Here is a 13239-nt window from a genome sequence, read left to right as displayed (position 1 = left end):
AAAGAGCTTATGTGTGTGGGTATTAAAAAAGGATTCATCTTCCCCCCCATATTTAAAAAAAAAAAGGGTATACAATCAATCAATCAATAACATATAGATCTACAAAACAGTACTGTCCCATTTGGCGTACTATATTAAAAGCTGCAGTGCTGTTTTACCAGCTATAGGATAGAATAAAAATGTAGAACAAAAGTCGTTACTTTTATATAGTTGATTATGCAGTAGTAGTTGATTCAGCGAATGGAGGTTTGTAAAAGTAGCAAATGTAAAGAGAAGCAGTGAGCGTTATGGTCCGGGTCAAATCGTGTCAACTCGAGTTAAGCACAGACGAGCGCACAGAAACTGACCCACGTGTCCTCTGAGCTCAGTCTTTTATTCAAAACTCTTTAAGAAGTCTTTATTAGTCTGTTTTTTTTATAATTATGCTATTATTATTATTTACATTTGATACATTTGATACATTTGGCGTGTCTAACATTGCGAATTACTCTACAGTGCTGTCTTACATTGCATTAGATCACATTACAAGGAACTCAAACTTTTAATTAACCTATATTTTATATTAAAAATGTCATCCATAATGCCATATTGAAAACGCCTGCCTGTGAAATGCACCGCACAACACATGTACAATAATGCAACAAAGCATTTTTTTTTAAATAGAATAAAAAAGTGAAAAATAATGCGGCATCTCATTTTATAAACCAATGTATTATTTGTTATATTCATCTATATTTTAAGGGTCATTCCTGGGACTCGGTGCCTTTTGTCTCCCCAGTAAAGATCATGATCTCACTGCCTTAAAATGTTGAACAATATCAATTTTAAACCTGTATTAGTCATAAATAACACCATTTGAACTCTAAACATATTGAAGTTGATTAAAAAATAATACTTTGAAATATTTGACAGCATTTTGAAACACCTCATGAAAATGTACTAGTACTAGTATTAATAATGTAGTACTTTAAAAAGTAAGCAAAAAGGACTTTTAGGCATTTGTATCTGTCCCTAACAGGGTGGACATTTTTGATCTTCCTTTGCATTTATTTTGTTTAATAAATGGTTACATTTATTTACCCAAGCTTGACCAGAATGTTTTAATTTACATCATCCTATCATGACTACACAGAAAGATTTTCTACATTTGATGATGGCCAAAACGCACCGAATACCAGGAATGACCCTTAAAACAAATTAAACAACTTTTCTTTCTTAATCGGGAAATGTAGTGGAGTTTCATCTTTATTCGTGCCATATTTTATATCTTCAAAAGGAACTGAGAAAGCACATTTTTCTATTAAGTAATGCTGGACTCTTTCCCCTCAGAAGACCCGTAAAGCACTTTACACAACAGCACCGGCACACCTCCTGATTTCCTGATTTCTATGTCATTTATTTATATTTATTTGTATTAATTTACTAAATGTTTAATTTCTGTTGCTTTAGATGTTTTGTGAATTGCTTTTTAGAAGACTATCTCTGTTTACTGTATCTGGCTTGAAAATGTAATTTATTGCCTCTAACGTAAGTTTCTATTGCTGTTTTCTTAAGTGCTTTTTTGTGGGGGATACGCACTTTTTGCTTAAGTGCGTATCCCCTGTGATTTTTGTTCAATAATAAAAAATAAAAAAACAGCGGCGCCTTTGCGTGACGTCACATGTGTGCGCCAAGATTCATTTCTCAGTTAGGAAAGTCAGTCACCTGGCTTTCTAGTTGTATTTATTTTGTGTTTATGACACAGATGTCTGTCTTGAAATCTTTACCTGACTGATACTGATCCACTTTGTACTCGACGTCGGTTCCGTGTCACTCTAGTGTAAGTAACGTTAGCTTCGGTCAGTTTGGTGTTTGTCGAAGTTCGGAAGAAATCTGTCAAAAACCTTAAAAACGGAGGAACAACCTCTGCTTCTTTTTTGTCCGTTTTGAGTCAATGTTGTATGTTTTATATATCGTGTATATTGAATAAGTGTTTGTTTCGTTTCACCAATTTTGTTCACATCTCATTTGCTGTTATTAAATGGCATATATTGACATTATTGCTAAATTGTATGTACTGTAGGTGTGCATGTGTGTGTTCTTGTTTAACCTACACTGAGAGGTCCAAATGTCCTCTCAAAAATAGTAAAATGTGTACATTTTGACATTGTGGGGCCATTTGGTCAGGCCCCATGAGGAAAACAGCTTATAAATTATTTTAAGTGATGTTTTTTAAAAATGTAAAAAAAAAGCAGAATGTTTTCTGTAATGATTGGGTTAGCGTAGGGGGATAGAATTTGTACAATATAAAAACCATTACGTCTATCGAGAGTCCACGTAAAGATATAAAAACAAGTTTGTGTGTGTCTGTCCCAAGCCATGTAATGGGGAGGGTTTGGGAAAGACATGGAGAAAACTCCGGAAAAATCATCGCCAAAAAATTCACAGACAGTCTCTCGTCCATAGAATCACCAAGAGTCGGATATGAATGAAATGGTTAATGAATGAATGATTAACATTATAATCATGGGTATGCAAAGTATTGTTATGTTAGTTGTACGTCTAAACATCATCATTACAGACTCAGACACGTCTGTGTAACATCCATGACCTTGTCTTCTAGGATGTCTCTGGGTTTCCTGAGGTTTGTTTTGAGTCAGGCCCTGAGCCGCAGTCCTCGTCGACCCATCAGCCTGGTCAACTTACCACTGGCAACCAAACCATCAACCCTCAGGCCGGCATGGTGTTGCCATATTGTCCCAGCCTGGCTAAGCATGTCCTTCTCCACAGACACAGAGAGTGGGGGCAAAGACATGACAGATATCCAGAAGGAGACTAAAAAGCTGGACCCGAAAGCACGAGTCACTTTTGGCAGCGTGGGTAGGAAGATTGGCCTGCGCCATATACAGTTACTGGGTGAGGATGGTGAGGAATTGGGTACAATGCACCGTGCCGAAGTGATACGACTGATGGACCAAACAGGGCTGAAGCTTGTTGCCATAAATGACAATTGTGATCCTCCATTATACAGACTGATGAAAGGGAAACAGATCCACGAAGAGCAGATGAAACTTAGAGACGCACAGAAAGCCAAGAAAGGTGCGTTTCATTCAGGAAATGCACATATTAAAGCTGCTTTATTGTAATCGTACTTCTGTGAGATCCAGAGTCATCTGCATAGTGTTTGCATTTCGTGTTAAACCTAACCGTACACTGTTTTGGTTTACATGCAGGGCCCGTCCAATCAAAGGAGCTCAGTTTCTCCTCAGATATTTCCCTTCATGATTTAGACACTAAACTGCGGCAGGTTGTCAGCTGGCTGGAAAAGAAGAACCACGTCAGACTCACTATCAAAGCAAGAGCTGACAGTGGCTCACCACTGGTATGTAAACAAAATAACTTGTTTGATTAGTAATTCAGTGCGTTGTTTGAATGCACATTTCATTTCTGTGCCTGTGTTGTTTAAAGTGAATAATGTTCACAGTTTTGAGTTAAAGAAATGTTCCAGGTTCAGAACAAGCTTTATGATTAGTATTTTACCTGAGCTTGTAAATATAGTAATAACAGTAATATGCTTATGATGGATGTCTATGGGATTAAGTTTACCGGACTGGTTATTATATTTACATTTAGCAGATGCTTTTATCCAAACTGACTAACAAATAAGGACCAGTGTGAGCAATTTATAAGAGCCAGCAACTATATACTAGGTTTTGGCATCTTGTTCCACTACAGAATAACAGAAAGGCTGAAGGTCCTGGAAAGTTATATTGAATCTTATATACAAAAATGTGAGTTATTTGAGCTGTGAGGCTACCATTCTGAACACTAGTTACTTATAGTTAATTATTTAGTTATACTAGCATGCTGTAGGGCTGGGCGTTACTACTTTCTACTTTTATTTTTTTCCCTATTTGGTTAAAGAAACAATTCAGTATTTAATTTTTTTTTATTTCAGATCTTTCCCTTCCGGTTTTAGTACATCGTTGTTGTGTAAACGTACCCTAAAATTTAAGTTAAGCAGAAGTAAAAATTAGAAATGAAAATAAATTAAAATGAAAATAAATTAAAACAAAAAGCAGACTAAATGTTACCTGGTAAGAACATTCACTCACCTGAGCTTAAGAATGAAAGGCTATTAGCCTACATTCGATTACCCCAATACAATAGTTACTTTATATATACTGTTTTTATACACTTACTTGTAGGTTTTAAATTCTATATATGGCACGTTTCATGTCCAACAATAAATATTTTAGTCAGATTTATGGTGCTCCTATTCTATTGCACTGTCATTAAACACACAAGTATCTGTCAGAGCATCTGACAGGGCAAACCGTGCTAAACTATACATGTTAACTATATCTTATGAGTTAATTTTAAGCCTTTTAATATAAAGCATGTCACGTTTAGGGCAAATTGCATTATGCACTTTCCGCTATTTTTCAGATGCGCTCGTATCAAAATACTGTATATCGATGTAAGTGGTATTGCATAAATTTGAGTTATAGTTAGAAATGTGTTTTTGTATGTAGTTTGTTCCACTACATTGTCTTGCTCCATATAATTCCATTGTAATTGCATGATTTTTGCTTGCTTCACACATCACAGATGTTGTCAATAGAGCTTGTATTGACCCTGGAACATTCCTTGCCACAGCCAGAGCTTAAATACTGGAAATATTGGGATTTGAAACGGTGATCCAAGTTTACACGATTAGTTTATTTATACATAAATGCATTGTATACATTTAAATGAACAAGCAACAAAACAAGTTACATTTGCTTTTACTAAAATGCTTTGAAAATGAAGACGGGTACAATTCACTGGTACCTAGATTTCAGGATTTTCCTCAGTTGTATTTTCTTTTTCTAAACAGGATAAAGTCTTAACTCAGATGGTGGAGAGGATATCAGTGCCCATTGGCTTTGTATCAAAACCCTCCGTGGTTCGTGGGGGTCGTGCTGCCATGTGTGTCCTTCGGCTTGCTTCTGCTAAAGAATTGCAGAAAAAGGAAGCAGAGACTTTGAACAAGAATTTAAAACCTGACTTTGAGACCCCAACATCTCCTGGTACCTCCTCTACAGAGGAGCCAAAAGACTTGAAGCAACAGTAAAAATCCATGCAACTTTCAATGCAAAAGTATATTTACTTTGGAGCAAGCCTCCAATTAAAAAAAAATTGCTTTAGAAATTGTGCTGTGGGGTGAAATTGACTTCTGACCATTGGACTCTACAGTAAGAGGGGTTCTAAAAGGTGGACCACCGGATTTGCAGTGTTGTTGAACTCAGAATAAATGGATTTTGATTGGCTGACAACACTCTCAGATTTAATGGTCTCTAAATCAGAACTTTTTAAACTCTGAGAGCAGGTTTCTGGGATGTCTGCTTTTAGGATTGTAAAACTTTGAGAGCTGAATGATTGCAGCTGATCTCTTAATTGAGGATTTGTAGTTGACTCGGACTGGCTAATGTGTGGCACTGAAGATTCATCTGAGTTTGAAGTTTTTGCTTGACGTTTCTTTTTGGGTTTGTGACCACTCAAACGGGATGCCAGGGAACGTTTTGGACGAGGCTTCAGCTGAAAGAGACAAAGAGGGCAGTTATCATCAACACATTTTGCTTCCCTAAATATCAACCACTCAGTTACAACCTAAAGACCAAGTCATAACAAAAATGTCAGTTTCATGAGATCAATAAGTAGTTACCTGTTTCTTTTCAGGATCATGAACCACACCGTGGCGCTGTAAACTTTGCTGTGGCAAAAATAAATAAATTAGCCATATTTTAAGAACGTTCTTACGGTACACTGATTTAATCACAAATCCTGAATATTTTACATCCCAGATGTCCACAAATAAGACAACTGAAATTGCCCATCTTACTAATTTAATATGATTAAATTAGGAAGTATTAAGAAATATGAGAAGACAAAATTAGCAACAGTCTTTAATGCACTTCATAACATGCAGTGAAGCCAGACACGTCTTGACATGGCTGAGAAAGGCTGCCCTGAAATGACTCGCCTCATTCAACTGTAATATCACTGTCGTGCGAATGGACTTTTGGTACATTTTTGGTACACACTTTATGTCTATCTGTGGGTTTTGCAAATATTTAACCAATAAAAATGCATTAAAAAGAGCTAGTGACTAAACCTTGTAACTCCATCGGATCCTCAAACTGCTGGTCAAACCTCATAACTCCACCCGCCTCTATCGTGAATGAAGTGCCGCACACACACACATTTTGGATCGTCATCTCTGCTTGATTGCAATGCAAGGACAAAAAAAATGGTTGTTTGAATGAGTACTCAAGAAACACTGCCTCCTGGTAGGTTTAGTTTAAGCCTAAATTTGGTTCTTGAGTAGCTCTAGTCTTCCTCCAGGAAATCATCTTATTAGACTCTGGACTATTAGTCTGTCTTTTCACCAGACCAAGCTCAATCTTTTAAGATTGAACATTAGTCTGGGGAGTCTGCTCTGTATTTTCTACTGCACAAGAGACGTGATCAACGGGCATAGTTCGAATGACTCTGTACGCAATTGGATAGTCCTTCAACCAATCAGACCAACGATCTGCAGCGAAAACTCCAGCCAGGAAACTTGTCAACAAATGTTTGGAGCATTGATCAGCGGTTTTGCAGAAGCAGCGATGGCATCCAGCGATTTTTGCAGGTTGTGCAAAATAAAACATGAAAGTGAGTGGTATTTACACCCACTCGAGCGATTTGTTTGCTAAACTAAAGAAGCCATTGAGCATCGTCGAGAGGATAAAAGGAATTGGATTGGATTAAACCCGCCAATAGCGCGCCAGGTGGATAAGCCAGTTTGTGATTGGTCCCCGCAAATTTGTAACGGAAGCAGGATAGAAAAAATGTACAGGTTTCCAGCCTGAGCTGCAGGGCGAAATCAAATCGCCAGCAGATCTGCCTGGGTTTACCCAGTCTACTGGACTATACCAAGTCTATGACTATTTAAAACCATGACAGAGAAAGAAAATTTCTGTTCGGTTTAAAAGGCCATTTTAATATAGGACAAGGCTTAAACTCCATCCGGGAAACCACCCCATGGCCCGGTATCACAGACAGGGCTTAGATTAGGCCTTAGTTCAATTAGGACATTTAAGCAGCTTTTATAAACGTGCCTGAGAAAAAAATATTACTTGTGTGCATCTTGAGACAAAACAATGGAACTGACATATTTTAAGATATATCAGTGCAAGTTGCTTTCAGTTAAAACAGCTCAAACATGCATTTTAGTCTGGGACTAGGCTTAAGCCCGGTCTGTGAAACCGGGGGTAAACGTCCAGAGTAGTCGATTGTCGAGTTCACGCGTGTGATCATAGGTACTAAACCTATGCGCGTGAACTCGACAATCGACTACTGTGGACTTCGACCGAAAACAGGATGTAAATACAGGTATGTGCGCTGGCTGAATAAACATCATTTTTTATATATTTCTTTCACATCTACTGCAGTCAGATTCACCCGCGTTCACTCCGAAGGAATCACTCACATGACCTGTGCACTTGTAATGACACATCAAGGATGTTAAGAGGCTAAAAGCAGGTTTAAAATTTGCCCCATTGAAGTCAACAGGGTGCAAATTTTAAAACGAGGATAACAAGTGTAGGCAACACCGAATTTTGTCGTTGTTCTCTGTACTGACAGCACTCCAAATGTATAAAAAAATGAGCTCAATGTTAAAATTGACCGGAGTTCTCCTTTAACATTATTTTTTTTGTTCTGTTGAATATTTAAATTTGCCAGTAAATTAGCTTTGGATCTCAGGAGTTTTTAAAAAACGAATGGCAAGTAATATCCAGCGTGGTGTACATTTTGAAACCAGCGGAAATTAGTTAGTACTGAGGATAATTACCACTACTATTCAGGAAATGAAAAGATTATTATTTTTTTTTTTTATGTTGTCAAAGTATTGTGTCTTTATGTATGGTCAGACACTTGCATGTGTCACTATACTATTAACTTTGTACCAAAATCAAGCTAAAATGGAGGTACCGAGTTTTTTTTTTACCAGCAAATGTCGGAGATTTGTGTTTTGTCCATCATTACAACTGCATCATCTGAGGTCTGAGGCAGTAAGTGCATCACATTACGTTTTCATATAAAGTTCAATTCAAGCTCTTGTCAAGTTACGAAGTTACGAAGTTTATTTGCAAGCTCTTAGCATTTCCATTAGGGCTGATACTTTTGTGAAAAAATCCTGTTCGATTTTTGAGACACAAGTGTTCATTGAATCGATTGTAAAATCGGTTTTCCACGTCTAAAGACGTTTCCATTTTAAACGCCAAATATGGGCAAATCCACGGACAACTAACAGGCATTAGAACGAACGTAAAGAGGGCGCTTGAGTCGCGCACAAGTCAGCAATATTTCTGATGATTTATTGCCGTGAAGTTTCATGCACAATGACAAACAGGAGTGCAACATTCTCGAAAAACAATAAGCAGAGTGGACTGCCATGACATCACTGAACAACATCACTGCAGGCTTCAACATGGCTGTGTTCACCATTAGAAATGTCAAACAAATTTCGCCTACATAGGCGATTGTAGACTGTACCCCGAATCTGTATCTGTATGCATGAGACTGTCTGAATACCAGCAGAATTCACAGTTTTGTAGTAAAAAGAGACACATTATGCGCAAGTATAATTTGCTGTTATGTGTGTTTGTCAGAGTTGCTGTGTGACGTATCGTGACGAGCTAGACGGCGCGCTCCGAGAGAAGACCGATTCCCTATTTTCATTTTCGAAACTTGTGTTGGTTGGTCCGATCGATTGTGCAATCGATTTTCGAACGTAAAGTAACAGCCCTAATTTCCATAAGCGAAACAAATCCTTGGATTTTAGTTAGTGAGGCAGACGATAGGAAAGCACCGTTACCTTCATGGAAAAGGACTTGCCACAGCCAGGGTGAGTGCAGTTGAAGAAGCGCTGCTCTTCATGGAAGGACAGTATGTGGCTCTGCAAGTTGAAGGCAGTGGTGTATGAGCGCGAACATCCATCTCTGGGGCAGTGGAAGACCAGGCGCTCTTTCGAGTGAACATGCTGATGCTGCTTCAGGAACCAGCTATCCCTGAATGTTTTCTTACACTGATCACACTGTACCCGGACTGAACACACACACACCATGTTATATATTTTGTAACTTTCTATGAGGTTGCATGCTATTGTAAGGCTATTATGCTTACCTATATGAACTTTGTTGTGGTTTGTCATCTCTGTCCAGTTCTTTCCCACAAATGAGCAGCCGGCAGCCGTGCAAGAATAGCCTGGATCGGGATTTAACACATGAAAGGTCGGGTGATGCACATCCAAAGAGCCACAAAAAGCACCTTTACTTTGTTTTGATTAAAAAATGCTACGATTTTTACTTGTTACAACAGCATCAAACTTGAGTTTCGACCTGTTAATCTCATAAAGCTACTGTCTATTGGGGATCAGGAGACTGAACGCTTTATTTTGCAATGCAGAAATAAGCTATTTTCTCTGAATCTACGATTCTTTAGCCACAATAGATAAATAACTAGAAGAATAACTAACAAAGTCCAGTAAATAGTGAACTTATTTGTGATAAAAACCATGAAACCAGTGTGTTTATGATAACTATAATCAAATTCAAATAATATGATAAATACCAGTCCAGTTTGCAATATCAAACTGTCTTAAAGTCTTTGTAGAACTAAAATAAGTGGAAGTGAATGACACCGGAAGCCTCGCACATTTAAGTTAAATACAGCCAAATAAAGTGGATAACCTATCACACGATTTGTGGACTATGTTACGATTGTTTACTGGAGAGGCCAGGGTATTCTTCAAAAATTCACCTTGTGTTCAAATAAAAAGAAAGTCATACATACATTAACCACTGAACTATTTCTTTATGAACAACAGAACAAGCAGAGAACATACCATTGTGTACCTTCTCATGGCGCTTCAGTTTCCCACGCTGTGAAAAACGTCTCCCGCAGCCTTCATGCAAACACCTGATGATCAGAGCAATGAAGAATATACACAACATCAGTCAGACACACCTCAGATCTAATTCAAGTTTTATATTATGTTAGTTTACTGAGAATGACTTCAATTAATGACAAAAAAAAAAAACAAGGAGACATAAGACAAACCAGTGGAAAAAGTCTTACAAGAACGGTAGCAGCTGTGTGTGTGTACACTCATGGGTTTTCAGCTGGTTATTCTTCTTGAATGCTTTGCCACATCCTTCAAATGTGCACTAAAAACAACACAGATTCACATATATAACATTTACCCAAAGCACAAAGGGTTAGTTCACCCAAATATAAACATTTCGTTCATCTCCGGGACACAGATTTCTGTCCCTCCATTGACAGCTACGCAACTACCAAGTTGACGCTTCAAAGAGTTCATAAACAGATCGTAAAACTAATCCATATGAATTGAGCGGTTTAGCCCAAATTTTCTGAGACTTGATCGCTTTGTATGATTTTATATGACTTTAACAGATTTTAATTTAGGGTTTTATTCACATAAACTTTCATCAACTCATATATCAGTTGTGGTAAACGGAAGCTTAAAAATGTTCGCTTGACCTGCGAGAGCCAATGAGGTTCATTCTTGTGTTACACATGACATTTGAGCTTCAGCAAGAATCAAAGAGGTTTGTTCTCACGCATCAAGCCGGTTCGGTTGAGCTTCGGTCTATGTGTGCTGATCAATGTTTAAATGTGAATAAAAGCCTAAATTAATCTGTTCATCATATAAAGCGATCGAGTCTCTTCAGAAAATGTGGACTAAACCGCTCAATTCATATGGATTAGTTTAGGATCTCTTTATTAACTTTCTGAAGCGTCAAAGTGGTAGTTGCATATCTGTCAATGGAGGAACAGAAAGCTCTCAGATTTCATCAAAAAGATCTTCATTTGTGTTCTGAAGATGAACGAAAGTCTTACGGGTTTGGAACGACATGAGGGCGAGTAATTAATGACAGAATTTTCATTTTTGGGTGAACTATCCCTTTAACATTAGTGGTATCATGATACACTACAGTGAAGGTAATATCATAAAATAATGTTACTGAATGATTTATACACAATGATATAATATTTAAATGGCAGTGCTCAATAAAAGTGTGAGAGACTGGGGCCAGAACTGTCACTACTTCACACTAAGTACATCTTAGATTTGTGCATTGTTTTGCATTGTATGCCACTGTTTTCCAGCAAAAGTGTTTAAATATAACTCAATATAGCCATCACAGAGTTACATTTAAAATGTGTTATTTCAAGCCAACAACATAAATTCAAAACTAAATTTTTTTTTTTTTTTTTTATCTTACATAGGTTTACTTTTACTTACTATGTACTGTTTTGTCTCATGTCTGTGAATACGTGAAATGTGTTTCTTCAGGTTGGTGTTTGTGGTGAATCCTTCTTTGCATCCGTCCTCCGTGCATCTGTTAACAGACACTGCAAGAGTAAATGACAGCTTGCCATCTTATTAAACTTTAATCTAAAGAAAAGTCACTTACATGTAAGGTCTGTCTCCGCTATGTGTCAGCGTGTGACGAGCCAGGTGATATTTCGTGCAGAAAGATTTGCTGCAGGCGTTATATTCGCACTTAAAAGGCCTCTGCGAAAGAAAATGTAAAGTTCAAAATCACATTAAACTGCATGGAGTCGTGCTGACAAATCGACTTCGACTGAACATTTGACAAATGCCATATCGTTTAAATTGATAGGCTTTACATTAATTCAACTGAAAACAGCTTTCAGAATGTGCCTTACACATGCAAACACTTACTATATGCTTATATGTATACACGTTTCCGTTTTATTTAAATATGGGTTTAACACACAATCCTCACTCACGTGTTGGTTACTTACCTCCCCTGTATGTTTGCAGAGATGCGCTTCTAGCTTCCATACTTTGTTGTATGACGCTTTACAGTCAGGAAAGGAACAAATAAATATTACGCTGGGATGAACATTATTTCCATGCGTTGTCATTTTTTCGGCTATGAGCTACCATGTGTGCGCCTTCATTTTGATCGTCAACGAAACTTCTGACGTCACAACGAACGTCAACACTACGACGATCCACCCAGTATGGAACGCCATTGAGGCCAAAAAACATAGACCAGTCCAGTGCATAAAACACGAGTGGTTGCTATTATGGACCGCGGTTTGTGCCAAAAGAAGGGGGTTAGTGCTAGAGAGGCATATATGGCAAGCCTTTTTAGCTTAAATTGTACCCAGCGTTACTCGTCGTAATTGCATTTTTACTAGCAAGAATTCAATTAGAGAGCTCTACAATTGAATTCTTACTAGTAGCAATTACAATTAGAGAGCTCTCTTATTCAATTATTACTAGTACAAATTACAATTAGAGAGCTCTCTATTTCAATTGTTACTACTAAGAATGTAATTGCAGAGCTCTTTAATTCAATTACAGAGCTCTGCAATTATACATATCTTTGATTCGTTTTTTTTTTACTAGTAAAAATTCAATTAGAGAGCTTCTGTAATTAAAAATGAATGGAAGTCAATGGAGACATATGACTAGTAAAAATTAATTTGTAGAGCTCTCTAATTGGAATTTTTACTAGTAATAATTGAATTAGAGAGTTCTCTAAGGCCCTGTTTACACGTACATGGCTATTTTGAAAAACAGAGATATTTCCCTCTGTTTGTGCCCTTCGTTTACACGCAAACGGAGAATTCGCCTCTGAAAACGATTCTTTCTAAAAACTCCGGCCAGAGTGGAGATTTTGGAAAACTTCGTTTGCACGTTTGCATGTAAACTGAGAAAAACTGAGTTTTAGGCAGCGACGTCACAGAATGTGACTATTTTCGGGATTCTGATTGGCTAACGTGGGCTTGAGCTTCTCATTACACTGCCACCTACAGGTTTGGCATGCTCTTGACAGCTAATCCACGGGTTCGTGTGCACGATGTTATTTTTGAAAACGAAGAGGGGTGAAATGTCCGTTTATGAAAATAGCCATCCACGTGTAAACGTAGCCTAATTGTAATTGCTACTAGTAAGAATTGAATTGTAGAGCTCTCAAATTTAATTCTTACAAGTAAAAATGCAATTACGACGAGTAACGATGGGTACAATTTAAGCTAAAACGGCTTGCCATAGGCATACCTAAAGTGGTTTGCATAACTTTGTACACTGGACTAGAAGCACCACATTTTTAAATGTGAAAACATGTGAAAGGAAAACATTTCAGATTCCTGCATTTTAATGCATTG

The 13239-nt window shown here is 37.6% G+C and overlaps 2 protein-coding genes across 2 annotated transcripts; one reads left to right on the top strand and one right to left on the bottom strand.

Annotated features, from left to right (window-relative positions):
• The first annotated feature begins 1615 nt into the window (after positions 1 to 1615).
• On the top strand, positions 1616 to 5295 carry mtif3 (mitochondrial translational initiation factor 3). Its single transcript, XM_084415188.1, has 4 exons — positions 1616 to 1819; positions 2603 to 3078; positions 3213 to 3361; positions 4859 to 5295. The coding sequence occupies exons 2-4, from the start codon at positions 2604 to 2606 to the stop codon at positions 5093 to 5095; spliced, it is 861 nt and encodes a 286-aa protein (XP_084271314.1). The 5' UTR covers positions 1616 to 1819; position 2603; the 3' UTR covers positions 5096 to 5295.
• Positions 4841 to 12235, bottom strand: gtf3aa (general transcription factor IIIAa). The gene is made up of 9 exons (XM_084415187.1): positions 11866 to 12235; positions 11511 to 11611; positions 11339 to 11435; positions 10147 to 10235; positions 9914 to 9987; positions 9193 to 9273; positions 8885 to 9114; positions 5687 to 5734; positions 4841 to 5559 (listed from the first exon to the last, which is right to left on the bottom strand). The coding sequence occupies exons 1-9, from the start codon at positions 11986 to 11988 to the stop codon at positions 5212 to 5214; spliced, it is 1191 nt and encodes a 396-aa protein (XP_084271313.1). The 5' UTR covers positions 11989 to 12235; the 3' UTR covers positions 4841 to 5211.
• Between the last annotated feature and the right edge of the window lie 1004 nt (positions 12236 to 13239).

Source organism: Rutilus rutilus, assembly GCF_951802725.1.
Source record: "Rutilus rutilus genome assembly, chromosome: 7".
Classification (NCBI taxonomy): domain Eukaryota; kingdom Metazoa; phylum Chordata; class Actinopteri; order Cypriniformes; family Leuciscidae; genus Rutilus; species Rutilus rutilus.
This window is presented reverse-complemented; position numbering and strand designations above follow the sequence as displayed.

Excerpts from the sequence above, each read along its gene's own strand:
- mtif3 (XM_084415188.1), top strand. The coding sequence starts at position 2,604 with ATGTCTCTGGGTTTCCTGAGGTTTGTTTTGAGTCAGGCCCTGAGCCGC. Across the intron at positions 3,079-3,212 it reads CGCACAGAAAGCCAAGAAAG|GGCCCGTCCAATCAAAGGAG; the intron begins GTGCGTTTCATT and ends GTTTACATGCAG. Across the intron at positions 3,362-4,858 it reads CTGACAGTGGCTCACCACTG|GATAAAGTCTTAACTCAGAT; the intron begins GTATGTAAACAA and ends TTTTCTAAACAG.
- gtf3aa (XM_084415187.1), bottom strand. The coding sequence starts at position 11,988 with ATGACAACGCATGGAAATAATGTTCATCCCAGCGTAATATTTATTTGT. Across the intron at positions 11,612-11,865 it reads TCTGCAAACATACAGGGGAG|AGGCCTTTTAAGTGCGAATA; the intron begins GTAAGTAACCAA and ends TTTCTTTCGCAG. Across the intron at positions 11,436-11,510 it reads AGCGGAGACAGACCTTACAT|ATGCACGGAGGACGGATGCA; the intron begins GTAAGTGACTTT and ends GTCTGTTAACAG.